The sequence below is a fragment of the Microcaecilia unicolor genome, chromosome 5, assembly GCF_901765095.1.
Source record: "Microcaecilia unicolor chromosome 5, aMicUni1.1, whole genome shotgun sequence".
In the NCBI taxonomy this organism is placed as follows: domain Eukaryota; kingdom Metazoa; phylum Chordata; class Amphibia; order Gymnophiona; family Siphonopidae; genus Microcaecilia; species Microcaecilia unicolor.
Window position 1 is genome coordinate 76,544,340 of NC_044035.1, and position 23,180 is coordinate 76,567,519.

Consider the following 23,180-nt stretch of genomic DNA (forward strand, 5'->3'; position numbering starts at 1 on the left):
TGACTATTTTATGTTTTTCGTCCATAGAGTATATTGTTTGACCCCTGATGTAGGCGCTTTTATGAGCCGAAACACGGCCCGTGTCGGGTTATTTTTTCAGTTATATCAATAAAGACTGTTGGATTCAAGTCTCCAGTGGTGAATTGTCTTTGTTCAGCCTCTACTTTTATCTGCTTTGGACCTGGGTTTACCTGTCTACAGTGCACTGCACCCATGACTACACTACTCCAGGGACCTGCGTGCTGCTGTAATGGACCTGAGTATAACATCTGAGGCTGCCATAGAGGTAGGTAATGTTTTAATCACATTTTTTGGGGGTGGGAGGGGGTTAGTGACCACTGGGGGAGCAAGGGTAGGTCCTCCTTGATTCCCTCCAGTGGTCATCTGGTCATTTAGAGCACTTTTTGTGGCTTATTTATAAGTATGGCGCTGAATTGCTGTCAACCCCTGATTGTGAGGACCCTGAAGCAGCTTTGCTGAAATCAGCTTGAGAGAAACGCTGGACACCATTGGTCCAGTTTGGGGTGGTTCAGAGAAACACTGATATCTGCAGCAATGCGTTTCCTGATGAAAGAAGTGTATCAGCAGTCAGGGTGTTGACTGCAATGAAGACAACGGCACAAGCTAAGTACAAGAGTGTTTGAAATATAAGAGGGGCATACAAATGTGTATCCGTTTGAATTGAACACATTTTTTGGACACCTTTTTGAATTCTGTCTAAAATCTAGAAGGTTGTTAGCCAATGATGAGGAACAGATCTTGCTGACCAACATTTAGGTCATTTTGATGGTCAGCAGCTCATTAGACCTTAGGGTCTGGAGTGTCTTGAGGCTTTTCCTTCTTTCAAATATATAACATTCACTCATTTTTGGTTTTGATATGGATCATTTGATATATTGGTAGATTAGTTTTTGAGTTATTTAGATTCCACCTCCATTGCTTTAATTATTTATTAATAAAACAGGTCTAGACCAAAATGTCCAACTTATGGCCCTGGATGTGTTTGTTTTGTTCCATTATGGCAGAAAAACATCCAAGTGTTAGGGATGCCCAGATTCCACCCTTAACACATCCCTGACACGTCCCCTTGTGATTTGAAAGCACTTCTGATGGACTTCATAGAAAAACATCTAAAAATTGTTTTTGAGAATACAAATTTGGATTTTTTTGTAGGAAAAACATCCAAATGCAGATTTATGCCACCTTTTGAAAATGAGTCCCTAAGCGTCGTATAAGTGACAGAGAAAAGACAAAAGAGGGGCTGTGTGGAGATACATCTGTAAAAGCAATTAAAGATTGTGAAGGACAATTAAGAGAACCATCAAAATCAGAAAAGATGATCCAACATCAGAATGTATGGGATCCCCAAAGGAGCTGAAGGGATAGATGTTAGGGTGTTCATGAGAAAAGTGTTACAAACTTATTTTCAGTTTGAAATTGAGAGACCCTTAGAGAACTCAGACCTAAACCTCCCTCAAAAATCTCACCTAAATCTCTTATAATTAAGCTGCTGAGATATGAGAAGGTGGAACTGTACTGAGAAATCATTGGGCCCTGTGCAACCCACCCATTAGCACTCCCCCCTTGCCCTGCCTGCTTCACCACCACCACCAATGAGAAGACAGTGGGCTGGGAGCAAGTTTTGCATCCTCCATATTTGCACCCTGTGCATCTGCACTGCTCACACAGCCCTTGGTAGAACTCAACCCCTGGAAGTTTCAGTCAACACTGATAATAATCAGTAAATGAAAGGATGCACTGAATTATTTAGTCACTGATCTCCCTCACAATCATTCTGGAAACCTCAGGGCAAGTTACAACAAAAATGAAATAAATGGAAACAATTTCACTAAACATAATTTAACTACTAATTTCTTCTCAAAAGCTAGTTAAACCGATATATTGATTCCTCAAAGTAATTCATAAATATCTTCAATCACAACTGCCTACTGGCTTATTAGAGAATGGTTGGTCTGAAGACAGCAGCTATAACTCATGAGTATTACAGAGAGAACAGGGATAATTAAGAAAGGGGAATATTCAGGAAGCATTGAATATCAGCTCAGCTCCATTCATTTCCAGTTCCATCAAAATTCAAGTAATAAAAATGAAACTAAATCAGACAAATCGATCTAGTCAACTGATTAGCCTAGAATACCACAGCTTTAATTTCTCCTAACATTAGCATATTTCTGCTTGAAGATTGGGTTCTTTTGCCTTTATATTTAAAATAAAGCTTACAGTCTTGCACTGTTTCAATGTGCCACTGATTTCTGATATGTGTTAAAATTCTATGGTACTTATCAGAGATGTCAGCAGTTTCCATATTGCAATTGGTGTTTCAATTTACCTTAGAGATGTAACCTCTTCATATTCATTCACAAAATCTGGCAGCCTATTTTTGCACTTAATTTTTAAAAGTTTTTTCAGAACCAGGCTTCTTAACTGTGAAAGTAAAGATATTTACAATTATTTTAAATATTAACAAAAACCATAAGTTCATTCATTATCTATACTAATATGTTTTAAAAGCCTGAATGGTCAATATTCAGCCAGTGGATGCAAGCAGAATTAGGTCTGGATATTCAGTGCTGGGCCATGTCTGGGCACCGGCATTGAATATCCAGGGCTATGCTGGCAAATGCTAGCCACCGAATCTTATGCGGGTGCCAACTGATATTCAGCCAGGACCATGACAAGACACTTATGCATGCTCCAGCTGAATATCATCCTGGACCCAGATAAAGGAAACAGGTGCACTCATCCCTTCCAAGTTACCCCCTCCCTTCCCTGTGATAAGGATCCCTTTCCCTCCATTCCCTGATGACAGGAAGGCCCTGACTCTGACCCCACCCCCATAGCCCCCCCCCCCCCCCCCCCCCGGATGGCTATCCTAACTTTAGCCTTAAAGCTAACTGGGCAGCAGACTAAATACTGGCCTACTTACTCCAGCTGTGGTCACAAAATGGCCACTATCTCAACCCCTAGTGGCAGCCTTGCAGTACTAGCCACTACAGGGCCTGGTGCCTAGTTTGTGTCTAGGCAGAAGAGAGTGGGCATTGATCCTACTCATAGGATCTCCTAGACAACCAAGGATAAACAAGGTAGGTCCGAGAGGGCTAGGGTGGCGTTGGAGTGTGGTAGGGGCTCAGTAGGGTCCTTCTGTCATCAGGGGTGGGAGGGAGGAAGATCCAGATTGTGGGGAGGAGAGGCCAATATTTAGATCACTGTCCAGTTAGCTCAGTGGCAAAAGTTAGGATAGCCTTTTTGCTGGCTTAACTTTAGCTGCATACTTAACTAGTTAGTGGTCTGAATATCACTGCTAACTGGTTGTACCAGCTCTACCCAGGTTCTGCCCAAGCTCCGCCCATAGATCACCCCAGCACTAATCAGACTGTGCAGGGGCAGTTAGTGCTGATATTCCGAGCCACTGTCTGGTTAAGTGCTGCTGGATATCAGTGGTTAGGCAGGCAAAAGCAATTTAACCAGGCAGGAGGCTCTCCTGACCGGTTAAATCACTTTGAATATTGACCAGTGAAAGTATTTGTGACTTTTTTTCAACTACTACTATTACTACTATTTATCATTTCTATAGCGCTATAAGGCATACGCAGCGCTAAATTCATTAATCACTGTATTCTCTTTTTTTTTCAATTTCCAGTATGTTCCCAAAATAAAATATTTTCCAAAAAATAAAATGGAATATATATGGAAAGTACTTTTGTAGTAGGTCACCTAGGTTGCAAAGTGATGCACATTGGTAAGAATAATCCAAATTATAGTTACCTGATGCTAGAGTCCACCTTAAAGTCAGCACCCAATGTAGACAATACGCTGAAATATGCCCAGTGTTTGGCGGTGGCCAAAAAAGCAAACAGGATGCTAGGAATTATTAGGAAAGGAATGGAAAATACAATCAAGAATATTATAATGCCTCTGTATTGCTCCATGGTGAGACCTCACCTTGAGTATTGCATTCAATTCTGGTCATTATATCGCAAAATAAATATAGCAAAATTAGAAAAGGTTCAAAGAAGAGCAATCAAAATGATAATGGGAATGGAACTCCTCTCATATGAGGAAAGACTAAAGAGATTAGGGCTCTTTACTTTATAAAAGAGAAGGCTGAGGGGAGATTGAGGTCTACAAAATCCTGAGTGGTGTAAAATGGGTAAAAGTGAATCGACTAGGAAGACTAGGGACACTCAAAGAAGTTATATGAAAATACTTTTAAAACAAATAGGAGAAAATATTTGTTCACACAATGAATAGCTAAGCTCTGGAACTCATTTCCAGAGAATATGGTAACAGCAGTTAGCATATTTGGGTTTAAAAAAAGATTTGGGCAAGTTCCTGGCGGAAATGTACATAGTCTGCTACTGAGATAGACATAGGAGAAGCCACTGCTTGCCCTGGGATTGGTAGCATGGACTAGGTGGACCATTGGTCTGATCCAGTATAACTATTCATATGTTTTTACGTTGGAAGTCAAAGTAGGTTCCGATTTTGAGACTAGTTACAAAGACACATTGGAACCTCACAAATTCTGCACAATTGCATCTAAAATGCCCCATTATGCAAGTATAAATGCACCTCAGGGGCATACGTAAATGACTCAGGTGAAGAACAATTATACATGTGTATTTTATAAACTACACAAGTGGATCATGTGATGCTGTAAGCAAAAAAGGACGTGTGCTAGGCCTGCTCCAGGGAACCCAATTCCATTCATCTTTATTGTGTGGCCCTGTGGAGATTTATTGGAATTGTTGCTTTTTTATGTCTCGGATAGTACATGGACAATAATTTATTTAAATCTGGAGATGCAATGGCTTCAAAAGCAGTTTAAAAAGATCAAGATTGCACCAAGTAACAAGAGGACAAGATGGTAGAGCCACCACCCAGTGCAGTGTCTCAATTTACAGAAGCAGCCTTAACCGAACTAAAGACAGCAGTAGTTCAAGTGCTCAGCCACAGCACAGAGCTCTTGTCTACCCCCATTTCTAATTTGGAAAACTTACTTGCGAACACAACTCGCCATACCACTGAGTTAGAGCACTGTTTATAGAAGTTGGTTCCTGCACGTCAGCCTGGAACTGGAGAATCTAAAGGCACTTGTGTGCACTCACGCTGACAAGCTGGAAGACTTTGAAAAAAGGTCGAGACAGGGAAAGCTCTACTTTATTGGCATACCGGAGATGGTACCCGACACTGTACTGTTGTCTTCTTTCAAACACTGGCTGGAATCTGAGCCGCCTTCACATCAAGGCCTAGGTCTGGTGCACATGGAGCACGTTCTCCATTTCGGCCCAAAAACCAGTTATGACCAATGTCCCCGTATTGTTATTACAAAGGTGTATAATTATCTTCACAAAGTGGAAATTCTGAGGCAATATAAAGCCAAGTGTGACATCCTGACCAATGAGGGCAATACAGTGGCCCTCATGGAGCGCAAGAGACTTTTTCATCTTATCTGTGCAAAACTGGTGAATTGTGCTTTATGTTCATCTATCCTATTGTTTTAAAAATCAGCTGGGAGGTCGATGGAAGGTCTTTGACTCAGCAATGGAAGCTAGTGATTTTGTCAACACATTGGATCATTCCTCCAGACAGATTACTTGAATCCAAGATGCTAATGCTGTTATGTCCATTGATATTAATCTGGAGACCACATGATATACAGATTTTTGTTGCTTGACAATGAACGTTTTGATTTTAGTTTGATGATGTATTTAATATTTCTTTCCTTTCACAGTTGGAGTTAGGGACCCTGTGTGGTGTCAGCATGTGATCTGCTGACTGTTTTCACTTTGTAAGTGGGGAGAGTTAGCACTGGTGGACTTAGGTTTTTAGAGGAAGGAAGTTTGTGAGGGAGGAGGTGGGAGGGTGGGAGGTTTGAGATTTGTTATATTCAGGGCAATACGATTTGATGTTTTCTGTGATGAAACCTTGCTGCCATATGTTGGAGAAGAGCTCTTCCTAATGTGGAGGGGAACTGCAGAGCAATTTTGTTTGAGAGCTGGTTGTGTCCCTGGGTGGAGGCTGAGCATCTGGATAAGTCATTTTGGGAGGAGTGTGGTTTTCGCTTTTGCAGTACTGATTTGATGCGAATACTAAATGTGTGGGTCATGTCCACCTCATGTCTTGGAACATGGGAGGGATAATGTCCCTCATAAAATGAAGTAAAATCTTGACAGCATTAAAAAGACATGGGGGCGGACATTCCTTGCATGCAAGAAAACCAGCTATCTGATAAGGAACATCTGAAACTGTGAAAGTTATGGGTTGGAGATGTTTTCCTCTTCTGGGGGAAGAAAGGGAGGAGTAGCAGCGTTGATTCAAAAGGCTCTATCCTGTCAAGTAGATCTGTTGCCTGTTATCAGTGGTGTGCCTCAGGGATCAGTCCTCGAGCCGGCCCTTTTTAACGTCTTTGTGAGTGACATTGTGGAAGGCCTGTCTGGTACGATTTGTCTCTTTGCGGATGATACCAAACTCTTTAATAGGGTGGACACCCCGAAGGGTGTGGATGGCATGAGAAAGGATCTAGCGAAGCTTGAAAACTGGTCTGAAAATTGGCAACTAAGATTTAATGCTGTGAAATGTAGGGTCATGCACTTGGGTTACAATAATCCAAGGGAACAGTACACTATGGAGGGTGAAGTGCTTCTATGTATGGAAGAAGAGCGGGGCTTGGGGGTGATTGTGTCCGAAGACCTTAAGGTGGCCAAGCAGGTAGAAAAGGTGACGATCAAAGCCAGAAGGATCTTTGGGTGCATAAGGAGAGGAATGACCAGCAGGAAAAAAAGAAGTGATAGTGCCCTTTTACAAGTCTCTGGTGAGGCCCCATTTAGAGTACTGCATGAAATTCTGGAGACCGAACCTACAGAAGGATATAAATACGATGGAGTCAGTCCAGAGGGCCAGGGCTGTGCCTAGGGTCTCTGGTGCCCCCCTGCAAACTATCAGTTGGCGCCCCCCCCCCCCCCCCCCCTCCGTCTAGCAGAGCAGGAACAGAAGGGAGCACTTGCGGGACCTCAGGAAAAAATAGCACTGTATGTATCCCTCATTGATAAGTCTCTGACTCTAAAGTTTAGCGATTTCATTAAAGCAAAATGTATTTTCATAACACTTCAAAGATTTCCAACTCAAAATAGGAATGCTAATTCAAAATGTGAGCAAAGTCCTCTTAGTTTCCAAAGATTCTTTTTCTAATCTCCTTTGCACCAAAGGATATAATTCAGATCAAACATTTATCTCTGATCAACTATCTCAGATCAAATATTTATTTCAGATCAAATATTAAGGTTTCCTTGCTTACAGTCACTTAAATCTACCTAGCCTTTTTATAGCTTATAGGATTTAAACACTCAAACTAAAATTCACCCTTTTCTATTCTTCATAAACTTCAAGTAATCCTGAAATATTCAGATCCTTTTCTCACTAGAGAAACCTCAAACTTCAATCTCCACCAACCTCTTTTCATTCATATTTTCTCATTTACCACATAATCAGGCACTCTTTTATAATTTCAGTCAACACACACAGGAACTCACAGCTGCATGTCTCTCTTGGCCAAACCGACGGTCAGTTGCTGTCTCACTCTGTTCCCTTCCCGGCAGATTTCTAACAGAAGCTGATCATCCAATCAGAGAGCTCTATTTGAATGCAGATTAACATACAGACACTGTAATGGGAATTTTTAGTCAAAAACACTAGATAAACCCTTCGTTTTTGGATCAAACTTCACACTTTTGATCAGAGCCATGACCTAACATTAAGGCTGTAAACATTTCCATCATTTTTTATCCATAAATATGCAAATGAGAACCTCCCAAAAACAGACTAATTTGCATATGATTTAAACAAATCTGAGCATATGACAACCAAGTACAGACTCCCAGCACCTGAATTCTGCAATTAGATTTAATGCAAATACTTTTAAAACTTATTTTAGCACTTTTAAAATTTCAGGTTCTCTTTAATTTGAATACTGTTCAAGCTCTGAAGCTCACCCTGAGTGAGGAGTTATCCCCAAACCAAAGCATATATAGCAATCTGGTTGCATTGTCTCAAATAACTTGAAGAGTCTGCCTGCCTCAGTGAATACTACTGCTGCGTTGCTTCACTTTCAGTTTGCCAGGAAAGGAGGGCTGAGGAGATAGGAGAATCGCAACTTCAGGTAAAAGATTTGCAAGTGAGCTGAGGCAGGGACGGCAGGGCAGCAGCGCCCCTCGAAGGCAGGTGCCCCCCTGCCTTGCTTACCCCGCTTACTGCATTGGCACGGCCCTGCAGAGGGCGGCTACCAAATTGGTAAACAATCTCTGTCATAAGACATATTGGGAAAGGCTCATGGACCTCAACATGTATACGCTGGAAGAGAGGCAGGAGAGAGGGGATATGATAGAGACGTTTAAATACCTCAGTGGTGTTAACACACAAGAGGTGAGCCGTTTTCAAATGAAGGAAAACTCTGGAATGATAGGTGTAAGGGGTTGGAAAAGAGCCTGACTAAAAGAGGGCTGAGGCAGGGGCTCAAGTAAGAGGTGTTCTTAAGGAAGAGAAAGTTTCACTCACAGGTTCCTGGTAGACATGAGATTCGCCCCCTAGTGGCAAAGAGGCTGGTCAGAATATTGACTAGGGGTAGGAACTACCATCTCCAGAATCCATCACTTCCTATGCAAGACTCTCAGAAATTGGAGGGCAGGGAAGATGATTGGGAAATGGTCTCTGATCAGGGTGATGAGAAGCAGCTGGGGGAAACCCTTTGGTGTGGAGGCTATGGAATGTGATAAAATGGAGGCAGCTGAGGGGCTGGGGGAGGAGAGTATGGAGATTTCAGCATTAGCACAGACCCAAGGGGTAAAGTAAAAGGTTTTCCTGGCTGCTACAATACCTAAACTGTTTAAGATTAGGGAAAGAAGGCTGGTGCAGTTGGGAAAGAACCTGTAGAGGAGGCTAGCCTGGTAAATTGCCCAAGGGGGCAGAAGAGAGTGCTATGAAGGGATGAGCTATGAGGAAGAAATGAAATGAAACTGTGTGGATGATTGACATGAGACTGGGTTGATGAAATGAAATGATGGTGAAAGCTAAAGGAACTGACAAACTGCTGGAAAGTATAAAGCGGTGTCAGAAGAAGCTGGACAAATAATTAAATCTTCCTGAAGAAGGGAGCTGGAACTGTGTTGGGAAAGTGGAATCAATGTGCGAGTAAAATGTTAGGTTTCTGCTATGTTTCTGCTAGTAGGCTTAGGAGAGGCTGGAACCCACTCTGCTAGGCGAGGGAGGGGCTGGTTTCTCTCTGCTAGAGTAGCTGGGTAGGGCTTGCTTGCTATTGGTTAGCTGGCTTGTGGCTGACTTCTGCAGCTGCAGAGGTCAGTAATAAGGAGCCATTTTTACCTGCAGTTTCTGGTAAGCACTGCTCTAGCGTTAGGATTCTACTGCTGTGGCCTCTTATCTTTTTCTTCTAGAGCTGTTGTTCTGTGCACTGAAGGTATCTGTGTCCTTCTCTTTTATGTTCTTTGGTGCTGGCCTGTCAGCACTTTTTCTGTGTTCCGTTTTGTATTTACTTTTCTCAGCGTGGGGTTATTGCCTTTCTCTGCAGCTGGGCTGGGGCAGTGCTGCAGTCTGTGTTGTGTCAACTTATTTGTTTTAGTTCTATCTGATGTAGTTCCACCTCTTTTCTGAGGTTAGTGTGCTCTGTTAACCCCTTGTTCTCTGTGTTTAGTTGTGCGGGTTAGTGGGACCTTTTGTCCTTGCTCTTCCCAGTACCTCTCTCGCCTGGGTCTCAGTAGTGCTGGCTCCTGCCTGGTCTGTCTGGTTCAGCTTCACCTGTTACAACTGCTACCTTCTGTTTACCTGAAGTCCTGCCGGCCGCCCGAACCCAGGGGCCCAACTCCTGGGGGACCGTGGCTAAATGCTTGTGAAGTCTTGAGAAGCTGTTCTGGTATCCTTGTTCCTGCTTTACCCCGTGGAGTCCCGTTGTTGCCAGCCGGTTCCTGTGACTCCGCGTCCGGTAGTTGGGGCCAGCCTAGCCTGCAGGGGCAGACTGTACGTGCCCTGAGGACTCTGCAGGTCTGGACCAGACTGGAGACTAGGCAAGGCAAGCTGTAGGCAAGGAGAGGCAGGCTGAAGACAAGGCACACAACTAGGCAAGGCTGGTTAAGCACCTCAAAGAGACCTGTTGCAAAGGCAATGTGAGGAAGTACCCAGCTTCCTTATATGGACCCTGGAACCTGACTTCATCGGCGGATACCCCACTGGTCCTTCTGCAGCTGGCCCTTTAAAAGAAGTGCTGTGACATGCACGCACTCCTAAAAACGCCAGCACAGTCTCAGCAAACTCTTACAGAGGACAGCTTGCAGGCCCACCGAAACCCCTGGAACATTGGAAACCATCAAATGGGCAGCGTGCTGCCCTGAGGAGGATGCCTGAGGCCCTGGAGGAAATGTGGACCCAGACCCCAGTGCACGGTGTAGCCAGTGGGTAAGTCGGGGCACAGGGCATGGCCGTGGCCATGACAGATCACTTTACCCCTGTTTTTTGTGAAGAGCATTGGCTGCCTGTATCTCACAGAATTTCATTCAAACTCCTTTTACTAGTATACAAGATGCATAACTTTGGCATTCCCCCATACCTATACTTCTCTCAGCTTTAGACTTTTTTATCATGTTAATGGAGTTCCTTATGTTTTTATTGTATTTATATACATTGTAAAACTCTTTGTTCTATACATGTTTAGCGGTATATTACATTTTTTTTACATAAACATTCTTTATTGTGTTGTTCCTTAAGTTCACCCACAAGCAAGGCCATCTTTAGACTAGAGCATGATCTGATAGGGTAAAGAATACAGAACTTTTCATAGGCCCACTTTCATTGAAAAACTCGATGCTACCATGTTCTCCTAGCATTCGGACTCACAAATGACCCCGCAGCCTCCCATTTTGAGAGAAAGCAGAGGTATGGGAAACGTGGGCCAAAAATACCCAACCCTCCTCCTGCATTCAGCCCATGCTGCAGGGCTGTGTTTAAGCCTATGCAGTGTGATCTCCAGAAGCATGGCCTGGAGCCTCATTGCTTGCACCAACCACAAGATCAACTAAAGGTGTTGGTCATATTCCTGTATTGTTTACATATGTGAGTGCTAAATCCCATTAATGTCTGCAGAATCATCATTTCTCTTATGACATATGTAATTTACCTTGCTCATAAAGTTACCAGCGGTAATTCTTTGTGCAATTATTGGATCTGTAATCAACAAGTGGTGTGTCTTTCTCCATCTGTTGCTCATACTCCTAAAATTTAAAAGAAATTTATTTTGAACAAAGGAAAAAGCTTTCACCATTTTTTAAAATGTGGGTGCTCTGACAGAAAAACAGTGCACACCACTGCAATAAACATATCACAGTTTTCTGTATTTGGTGGAAGTCTTTTTACTTTCCTCTCAGTGCATGAGCCAATCTCTATATTGAATGGAGATTGGATCATGCACCAGCTATAAAGTAAAAGGAACCCTCACCCACCCCACCCCACCTCACCCCACCCCACCCCACCTCACCCTTTTGAGAAAGCTATTAGGGCCAGTGCAGCCTGGCCACCCTGAGCCATGGCACCTTAGAACAGGGTACTCCGCACAGGGAGGGCCCCAGCCAGAGAGCTCCATATTGTAGCACCCTTGTGGACCAAGAATATCTACCTGATCCCAGGAAATGTCCTATGCTGTCTTCTTCTAACATCATTTTGAAAATGGCAGTGCCTGACCCCTAGCAGTACATCAGGACCTAACCTTAGAGGTAAGCCTACCAAATAAAAAAAGTGTTCAGGACTAGAATAAAGATTCAGGTGCTGAAGTTAAAAACTGGCCAAAATCTAGCATGATTTTTTTCATTGGGAGTTTTTAAAGATTCTGCTGATTAGCATGGGTAGTAAGATTAGTGCAGGACAGGAAATCCAGAGAAAACAACCATGCTAAAGGATAGAGCAGTTTATTATATCAGCTTCTAATTTGGTGCCTAAAGCTGAAACTCAGCACTAGCACAGCTTATTACATCAGTCAATATGGGGCCCTTCTACTAAAGTGCAGTAACTTTTGCACTTACCACATGGTTAACGCAAAAAGTCAAATGCACTCAGTGCTCCCTTTTTGGTGACCAAATTTAGGTGCCATTTACAGAACCTAGTCCATTACAGCAACAATGGCAGAGTGCTAAGATGGGTGTACTAAAAGCAACCAGGGTACCCATGTACCTTCAAACTTTAGATGTGGGGCACAAGCTGCAGCAGTTCCTAACAGTGGCCAGTACTGCTGGCCTGGAGAAATCTCATTGGTATGTACCTAACTCCCCAGGACATACTCCTTGCATAGAAAGTGTACTTTGGCTTCATACTGCCTTTTATTTTGTCTTTAGTTAAACCAGGATGTGGTTTGATCCAGTTTGGTTTCTGATGATGCAAGTTGGCCCATTGGCCGTCTGAGAATGTATCTTCTCTATTTGGTCTCCTATATCTATTTTAACCTGGAAACTCCAACTCTACCTTGTTCTTAGACAGGTCTCGCATATGAGCTCCTCGGTATCATACTTTCTTCTAATTGCTGACCTGGGTTTGCCTTTTGATTCTGATTCTGTCCTGCCTGCCTGCTCTGAACTATGCTGTTTTCTGACTTCCTTCCTGCCTGTTAATATGATTGTACTCCTGTTTATTGGTAGTACCTTGTTGAGTGTGACCACATTTTGAGCAGTTCTCCTGTGTATCCTCAGCCTCCTACAACTACGTGGCAACTGGAGTTAAGATTCTCTCTACATAGAAGCCTCTGAGTACCAAAGAGAAAAGGAGCAGTTTCAGTGAACATACACAATCTGGGCCTAAGATCCCTGGTGTTCTACATGATACTAAACTCAGCCTTGACATTATCTAAGGGCCACCACTGAGCATGTGGATGTTTTGATTACCAGTAACTCTTCCAGTTTGTCCACTGCTGACCTACTTTCCACAGTTAGCCTTCAAATGATCACAACAGTGTCACAACCAATTGCAGATTTTCAAAAGAATATATCAGAATATGGCCATCTTTGAGTCAGCAATGGTGGTATCAGATCTTTGATTCTTTCTGAAGCAACAATGAAAATACTGAAACAAGGCGTTCTTGTTGGTGAAGAAGAAATGTATCTGAAGAGATGTCTTTGCCTTATGTGAACCAGCAGTACACTGCTTAGTATCAGAGGTGGAGGCTTGTTCTGAGCCACATTGAGGGATGTTTGATCATTAAAGGTGGCAGCAAGTTCCAGCTAAGTGACTCTGAAGGGTTGTTTGGGTCATTTTTGCTTTGTATACTGTCCTGGATTTTTTACACTATTTGCAGGCAAACCTACTTGCAGGGGTTAGCTTAATAGTAGGCAGGACTATAAAGTATTTTGAAGTATTTTTGTACGTCCATTCACTTTCTTCTATTTTGTGGACAGAGGAGTGGGGGGGGGGGGGTGAATCAGTAGTTTTTCTCCATTATTTGGGAGTTTTTAATACCGATTCTTTTTTCCTACTACTACTACTTGTAAATCACTTCTATAGCGCTACCAGTCATACGCAGCGCTTTACAATTGAACATGAAGAAGACAGTCCCTGCTCAAAAGAGCTTACATCTAAATCAGGACAAACAGACAGGACCAATAAAGGAAGAACAGACAGAAGGACACATAAGGTAAGATAAAAGTTACATGTCAGGAGTCGAAAGCCAGCATCAAACAGGTAGGCCTTTAGCCCGGATTTGAAGGCAGCCAGGGATGGAGCTAGACGTAATGGCTTAGGAAGCCTACTCCAGGCATAAGGTGCAGCGAGATAGAAGGAGCGAGTCTGGAGTTAGTGATGGAGGAGAAAGGTGCAACTAGGAGAGATTTGCCTAGTGAACGGAGTTCTAGGGAAGGAGTGTAAGGAGAAAATGAGGGTGGAGAGGTAGTGAGGGGCTGCATAGTGAATGACTTATAGGTCAACAAGAGGAGCTTGAATTGTATACGGAAACGGATAGGGAGCCAGTGAAGTGATTTCAGGAGAGGGCTGATATGGGCATAACGCCTTTGGGCGAAATATTAGTCGTGCAGCAGAGTTTGAACAGATTAAAGAGGAGAGAGAGTGGAAGACCTGAGAGAAGCAGTTGCAGTAGTCTAAGCGAGAGGTGATGTGAGTGTGGATGAGGGTTCTGATAGCGTGTTCAGAAAGGAAAGGGCGAATTCTGTGATGTTATAAGGAAGAAATGACAGGTTTTAGCAATCTGTTGAATATGGGCAGAGAAGGAGAGGGAGGTATCGAGAGGACCCCAAGGTTGTGAGCAGACGAGACAGGAAGAATGAGCGTGTTGTTGACAGAAAATAGAGAATAGGGGAAGGGGAGAGGTTGGTTAGGAGGGAAGATAAGGAGTTCAGTTTTGGACATATTGAGTTTCAGGTGGCGGGTGAAACATCCAGGTAGCAATGTCAGAGAGGCAGGCAGATACCTTGGACTGGATTTCTGCCGAGATTACTGGTGTGGAGAGGTAGATCTGGGGAGTCATCAGCGTAAAGGTGATACTGAAAGCCATGTGATGAGATCAAATTACCAAGGGAGGAAGTATAGATGGAGAAAAGGAGAGGTCCTAGAACAGATCCTTGAGGTACACCCACTGACAGTGGGATAGAGGAAGAGGAGGAACCACCAGAGTATACACTAAAAGTACGCTGTGAGAGATAAGAAGAGAACCAGGAGAGAGCAGAATTCGAAATCCAAGTGAGGACAGCGTGTCAAGGAGTAGGCTGTGATCAACAGTATCAAAGGCAGCAGAAAGATCGGAAGGAGGAGGATAGAATAGAGCCCTTTGGATTTAGCCAGGAATAGATCATTGGAGACTTTAGTAAGTGCTGTTTCAGTTGAATGAAGGTGACGAAAGCCAGATTGGAGTGGATCAAGAATAGATTGAGAAGAAAGTAAGTCGAGGCAGCGATGGTGGACAGCACGTCTAGTACTGAATAAGAAAGGAAGTAGGGAGATGGGGCGATAGTTTGAAGGAGAGGTAGGATCCAGAGAAGGTTTTTTGAGGAGTGGGGTGACTACGGCATGCTTAAAGGCATCAGGGACATTCGCAGTGGAAAGTGACAGATTGAGGATATGACAGATGAAAGGGGTGACAGCAGGAGAGATAGTGTTGAGTAGGGAGTGGGAATAGGGTCAGAGGAGCAGGTGGTTAGTTTTGAGGATTGAAGAAGTAAAGTTTCTTCTTCAGTGATTTCGGAAAAGGAAGAAAAGGAGGTGGGGTAAGAGGTTGGGAGAGTGGACTAAGGGAAGAAGGGGTGGAGGAGAGCTGGTTGTGAATTCAAGTTTTATCTTGTGAACCTTATCGTGAAAGTAATCAGCCAAAGTCTGGGGAGAAAGTGAAGGGAGAGTTGGAGGAGAAGGCGCTTTGAGGAGAGAGTTAAGCATGGCAAAGAGACGTTTAGGGTTTGAACCAACAGAGTTAGTCAATTGGATGTAGTAGTCCTGCTTGGCAAGTTGGAGAGCAGACTGGAAGGAGGTCAGCAAGAACTTGAAGTGTATGAAGTCAGCATGGGCACGAGATTTAAGCCAGAGGCGTTCAGCAGAGCGGGCACAAGAGCGTAGGTGACGGATTGTAGGGGTCAGCCAAGGTTGAGGTTTGGTACGTTTAACAGGACAAGACACGGGAGGAGCGAGAGTGTCCAGTGCAGATGACAGAATAGTATTTCCTCTTCTATATTTGCTTATTAACCGAAGATAATACCTTACTCCCATTTAAGATAGTGGTGTGTTGCAATACCAGTGGTATTTGTCCCTATCGCAAGATTTGAGGTCTTGGTTATTTAAAATTCCATTTGATATGAACAGGTGAAAGTCTACAGAAATTCAAACTATTTTTGTCATAGTTTTACTAAGTCTTTATATAGTTTGAGGTCCCTTTGAAGCAGGAAAGATAATCAGAAATAACCTAAAGGCCTTAAATGTCAGTAATGCAATTTTGTAAGTGATCCAATATTCAGCAGGTAACCAATGATGTTACTTCAGTAGTGATGTCGTATGATAGGAGCCCAGCCCTTGTTCCTACATAACGTCCTTTCGAAGGTGCTGGGATGGTTAAACATAACTTTCCTTCTGATCTCAAGGCGTTGCTAGGCCTATAAATCTTTTAAACTTACAACAGGTAAAACAGTGCATTATTTTTCAGGGTATATTTGAATCAGAAGCAACATTTTAAATTTAACATGAAATTTGATAAATGACCAGTGTAAATTTTTACAACAAAGAGAAATATGACGAGTTTTCAGAATGCTGGCTATGCTGGCATTCTGTATTAATTGAAGAGCGGAACTGATTATGGGCTATACCCATATAAATCATATTGCAGTAATCAAGTTTGGTCACATCTAAATGCTGAGAGACAACATGAAAATCATCATTGCATAACATTGGTTTAAGCTTACTAAGTAGTCTTAGACGATAAAAGGTAGACTCTACAACTGATCTAATCTGTGATAATATAGTAAGTGTAGCATTCGATATTACCCCTAAGTTCCAAACCTGCTGTGACATGAAACTAGAGGTATCATTCATCTCTATAAACGTGATGGAATATCAGCTGTAGGCAAATGGCTGAAAACAATCAATTCTGACTTAGCAATATTCAATGCTAAATTATTTGATGCCGTCCAATCGGAGACAGAATGAAGGCAACTAAGCACCCTGCATCATCAAATTTCAAAAATGGAAAAAGAACCGTATATTGTCCACATACAATCTATATTGGACACCTAAGAAGCTTAGCTATGCCATAGTGAATCCAAATATAGGTTAAACAATGTAGCAGATAGGGCAGAGCTCTGGGGTTCTTCCATAGTAAGATGTGCAAGGTAAACAGGATTAACCCTATACGTACTTGTTGGTATTGGTTGCTAAGATGAGAACCAAGATAAAACTGCTCCAGCCAGACCAAATGATGGCAATCAATTTAAGAGAACAGTATGGACAACAAAGCTAGATTAAGACATAGACAAACTAGGCATATGCCTAGGGCCAAAATGTTTTTTTTGGGGGGGCACTGTCTGTTAACTATTAAATTACTTGGACAAATTTCTTTGAACCCTGTCCTAATACTGCCTCCACTCTGCTTGTATTCTGTCAGAAGCATCAAAAAAAGCTAAATATTTTGCTTTTTCTATTTGTGAAAAGTTTTCACAAGCATAACTTTGTAAATTTATATCTTGGACACGTTGTTCTGAAATCTCATACTTTTGGGCAGTCAGTCCTTGGAATTTCTAGTTTGTATCAGAGGCAACTGAGAGTGAAAATGGCTTTGCCTAGCTTCTCAGTCCACTACTGCAGAGCTGCCAAGTTACTCAGCTCCAGGAGGGAGACTTTTTGGCCAATCCTGTTTAGAACTTGTATAGTAACATAGTAGATGACGGCAGAAAAAGACCTGCACGGTCCATCCAGTCTGCCCAAGAAGATAATTCATATGTGCTACTTTTTTATTTGTACTGTCCTCTTCAGTGCACAGACCGTATAAGTCTGGCCAGCCCTATCCCCGCCTCCCAACCACCACCCCCGCCTCCCAACCACCAGCTCTGGCACAGACCGTATAAGTCTGCCCAGCACTATCCCTGCCACCCACCATCGACTCTGGCACAGACCGTATAAGTCTGCCCAGCACTATCCCCGCCTCCCAACCACCAACCCCCGCCTCCCAACCACCAGCTCTGGCAGAGACCGTATAAGTCTGCCCAGCACTATCCCTGCCACCCACCACTGGCTCTGGCACAGACCGTATAAGTCTGCCCAGCACTATCCCCGCCGCCCAACCACCAGCCCGGCACAGACCGTATAAGTCTGCCCAGCACTAGTCCCGCCTCCCAACCACCAGCCCCAGCACAGACCGTATATGTCTGCCCACACTAGCCACGCCTCCCAACCACCAGCTCTGCCACCCATTCTAGGCTAAGCTCCTGAGGATCCCTTTCTTCTGCACAGGATTCCTTTATGTTTATCCCACGCATGTTTGAATTCCGTTACCGTTTTCATCTCCACCACCTCCCCGCGGGAGGGCATTCCAATTCATTGTTCTATTTGTAGTCCCTGATACCTCCAATTGAAATCAGCACTTCAGGTCCCATAATATACCAGGAAGAAATTCAGGACTGCTCAGAATTTCCTTCCAGGAATGGAGTAACTTGGCAGCTCTCCAGCTCTAACCATTAAGCCTCTCCATTCAAAGCATGTGCTAGCACAGTCCCCATGCTCACTCACAATTACTGCTATCATACCTATAGTTAGGGACTGCACTTTTCCCTGCTACTTCGGGAGAGCTGAAATGATGGCAGGGAAGGGAGGCCCACAAATATATGTTTGCTTAGGGTCCAATATAGTGTTAATCTGTCAGTGATGGTCAAGGGTGTTGAATGCAGCTGATATGTCAAAGAAGGCCATAAAATATCAGAAGCAGGCGGGAAGACAAGATGGCACCCTGAAGGGAACATTGTAAGGCAGCTCTTCACCCGATTCCTCCATAATTGATACCCCTTACCTGATTTCATGCCAAAACAGAGGGGCAAGCAGCATGTGAGCCCCGCTACACCTGCGAGATCGACGGGACCGATGGACTGCTTTGCTTTGCCAGGAAGAAGTCTGGGGCTAGGTTCCTCGCTGCTGGGGGGAGCGGTGGGAGGTGTCCCGCTCCCCCAGCTTGAGGCAGAGATCACGTTCAGCCCCGACGAACAGAGGTCTCCGACAATGCCGGCGCTGGAACTGCAGCAGGGGCAGGAAACCCCTAGAGTCATCGACCAGGGAGTGTTTCCTCTGGCGGGGTCGGCTGGAAGAAAATGGAGAGAGCAAGTGTTCTGGCAGACTCCAATGCAACAGGAGGAGCACAACTGTTCGGGGAAATTCTTGCTGAACTAACACCACCTAGTAAGTCGTTTTGGCCTGTAAGACCTACAGTTATAACCTTAGATTCAATATGGGAGGCCCTTATGGGGTTAGAAAATTCTTTCTCCCAGAAACTGCTACTGGTGACCCAAGCTTCAAAGTTCCATTGGAAAAGATTGTAAACTTGGAAACAAGTAACATTGAGAAAATAACACAGTTGAATACTGAGTCATTAAAATCCTGTCAGCAAACACAGATTAACTTGATTAAAGAAATGCACTACTATATGTTAAGACTGAAAATTTGGAAAATCAACTAAGAGCTAAAACTCTTAGGTTGATTAATTTTCCTAAAATATCATCATTGGCTCGTTTGATAATGTTTAAAAAATATTTGTTAGAAACTTTGAAGATTCCAGAACAGGCATTTCTGCCTGTCTCAAAGATTTACTACTTACCACCATTTAAAAAATAAAAATAAAAAGACAATATTCAGACTGAACAAGGAGCAGAGGTCTCATTTGATACAATGAATTTAACACAAATAATTCAAGAAGACGAAATGGGGACACCAGCAACTTTGATTGTGACTTTTGTTCTGGACCTGATCAGGATTGGATCCTGAAACAATTTTTTCATCATAGAGATGAACTCTTTATGAATAACAAAATTAGAATATTTCCTGATATCACCAGAACACCATAAAAGAGGCGCCAATTATTTTTAAAGCTTCGCCCTAGGGTCTTACAGATGGGCGGCTTATTTTGGCATAATTTCCCGTGTAAATGTGTGTTGAAAATTAATTCACTTAATATATTTTTTATGACCCAACTCATTTGAACTCCTTTCTAGACTTGAAGGTGGTTGTTACTCCCAATCAACAACTAGCAGCATTATCTACATCTACGCCGTAATTATAGTTGATATGGCATATAATGTATCTCTTTAATTTCCAAACTTATAATAGAGGAAAAAATATTTCCTTGTCTTCCCCAATAGTTGTGGACTTGAAAGAAATAAGTGGGGGAAAATATGTGGACATTTTTTTTTTTTTTAATGTATTGCTTATCTCCTTCTATTTTTCATATCAAGAGTTTCTTGGAAAATTGTTAATACTTATAAAAATAAAATTAAAAAAATATATCAGGAGCATCTTGATACAATTGGTCCTCTGAGAATGCATCTTCTCTCATTGGTCTCCAGTACCTATTTAACCTTGCCCCTGATAGGTATCCCATTTGAGTTTCTGGGTTTCTTACTTTCTTGACTGTTCTTTTGTTGCTGACCTTGGCTTGTCTTTCACTTCTGACCCTGTCCTGCCTGCTCTGACCTGTGCTTTGTGGGGAACACCTTAGGCTTGTACTTTAAATTCTGACAACCTCTGAGTAACAGAGGGCTAAACCTAAAGAGAAAAGGGGCTGTCATAGGTGAACATGCACAACCCAAGCTCAGAGTCCCTGGTGTTCCACATGGTAGTAAACTCAATTGTGACACCTACCTAGTGATGTCTGAAATCTAACACTTGCATACACGGCTAGCATGCATGTGCTTTACTGATTATATACGTTTGTTGTAGTCAGTAATTGGGTGTTTAATAGTCTGTTTACAAACGACGATCCTCCACCAGCAAACGAACTGACCAGATACTTCAAAGAGAAGATCATCAAACTATGAAAAATCCTACCACAGGAAGACACCACCCTTGAAACCTTCATAGGCGAACTCGACTATCCCCCAGAGGAATCCCCAGCGGACAGGACATGTGCTATCTTTGCTCAGCTTATCAATGAGATAGTAGCACAAGCATTAAGAAAATTTTCCACATCACATTGTATGCTAGGCACATGCCCCACCACATCATAAGAGCACCCCCTAACCGTTTCATTAACCAACTCACATCCCATCTGAACTTCATGTTCCAAGAAGGCTGATTCCCAATGAACAAGGGTAAAATACTACTCATGCCATTCCCAAAAGATTCAAAGAAAAGTGCCAAAAATGTCACAAACTACAGACCAGTTGCATCCTTACCAATAATGCAGGAATCTGAAATACAAGACGCTCTATGCTTCTTCCTTCTCGTTCATCAGCCCACGAACCTGGAATGCTTTGCCGAGACTCTTGAAAGAGTCATCGGATCATCAAACTTTTAAAAAAACTGTTAAAAACTTATTTGTCTACTAAAGCCTACCCGAAGTCAGCAATGTTGTTTAACCTCCTTTTTTTTCCCGTTTTGGTAGTTTACCTGCTCTTTACCCTCTGTCAGCTTCTCCTTGGTTGCTCCTGTTTTCCCATCTATATTCTCTTATTTTAGCTCCTCTGTACTTCTTTGTATCCTATTACTGGAACAATTTTCTCCTGTTATATTATGTAATTTTCTTGTAACTTTGTTACCACATTGAGCCCGCATAAGCTGGGAAAATGTGGGATACAAGTGGACCAAACAAATAAATAAATAAAAATAATGGAAGGCATAGTGGCCAACCAGCTAGTAGACATCAACAAATTCAACTTACTATACAAATCCAAATCAGACTTCAGGGCCCATCACAGCACCGAAATGGTGCTGATCACTCTTCTAGCCAAATTCAAACAGGAAATTTCAATAGGTAAAAACTTTCTCCTACTTAAGTTTGACATGTCTAGTGCATTTGACATGGTAGACCACCAAATCTTCAGCCTCTCCCCAGGCTATATAACCAGTCTAATAAACCCACTAATTTGAAACGCTACCAAAAGCTCAAGATCTTACCTTATCCTCCCTGAGATGCCAAGGTATAAAATGCAAGTCTGCTTATACAACCAGCTTCTCATACGTCTGCATCAAACTCTGGAACACACTACCAAAAAACCTCAAATTCTTGAACAATTACCTAACCTTATGAAAACACCTGAAAACTCATTTAGGAAATTCCTTCCCAATGACCCCACGTAACCAGATAAATCACCGGGAAACACTCCACAATCTCAGCAATGGATAGAACCGAACCAGGCCTATGTCCCCCCAACTGACCTATAACACAATACTAGTCTTCACAAACATGCCTGTAACCCACAGTATGACCTATCCACTTAAGATTATGGTAATCCTCCTCGAACCAAAATAACCTGTAACCTACCTACCTCTAGACAACTGTAAAATAAGATAAACTGGGCAGGGTAACCGCATGAATAGGACTGCATAAAAGTCAGTCCTATGTTACGTGCTGAATACTGCATTTAACCAGCTTTGCATTAACCAGCTCCATAAAAGGGTTTTAAAAAGGTTAGAACAATTTCCTAAAAGAAAAGTCCATAAGCCAATGTTAAGATGGACTGAGGAAAATCCACTACTTTTCCTAGGATAAGCAACATAAAATCTATTTTACACTTTCAGGGTCTTGCCAGGTTCTTGTGACCTGGATTGGCCACTGTTGGAAAAGGATACTGGTATTGATGGACCTTTGGTCTGTCCCAGTATGGTAACGCTTATATTCTTATAATCCAGAAATTCAATGCCGGTACCTGGACATGGCCTAGCATTGAATTTCTGGGTTTAATGCCAACGGGGGTCAGCAAAATGCTGATCACCACTGGCTGAATATCAGGCTCACTATTATTAGATTGTTACCAAATTCAGCATAAATTTGCATCCTTTGCATGATCAGGAGAGTCAAGAAATAACAAAATAGGCTATAAAATGACAATTATCTTAATTATCAGTCACAGCTGTGACTACTTCAACACTTTCACAGAAAGACACTTGTTTTGAAAATACCAAAAAGAGGGCTACAGTTGAAAAATAATAAAGTAAATAAATACCTTTAGCTACATAAAACTCAACATATATGCCATAAATGCCAAATTATCTATTTTTAAGTGAAAATAGCTATCAAAATGGCTGCAGCTGCCTAAACAAAACAACAAAAAAACGTCCATTCAAACAAAGATTACAGCCCAACCATAGCATAAAACAAAACAATAATAAATCCCAATATAATAGTTGAAAACATTTGGCCATGATTTGTATTGAGAGATAAGGAAGAGCAGAAGAATAGTGGGTAGCCTTGATAGTGAGTAGCCCTGATAGTGGGTAGAGGTGCTAGCATGACTATGATGAAAGCCCTCATTGCTGTAAAAGCCCTACACTTTGTATGCTGAGATAAGCTGTGAAGAAACCCTACTCCCAATAGGTAGGCATGGATCTAGACCTAGAGGATACTGTAGGACCATCTGCAGAGATATTTCACTGTTAAGGACAGTCGATGCTATGACAAAATATGCTGAGAGGATAATGCATATGAGTGA

The 23,180-nt window shown here is 42.6% G+C and overlaps 1 protein-coding gene across 1 annotated transcript in view; it reads right to left on the reverse strand.

Moving 5' to 3' along the window:
- Positions 1 to 23,180, reverse strand: part of CC2D2B (coiled-coil and C2 domain containing 2B) — a 227,789-nt gene that overhangs the window by 75,735 nt on the left and 128,874 nt on the right. Inside the window, 3 exon segments of the mRNA XM_030204963.1 lie at positions 2,351 to 2,445; positions 11,201 to 11,242; positions 11,244 to 11,294. Coding sequence (XP_030060823.1) covers positions 2,351 to 2,445; positions 11,201 to 11,242; positions 11,244 to 11,294 — 188 coding nt within the window.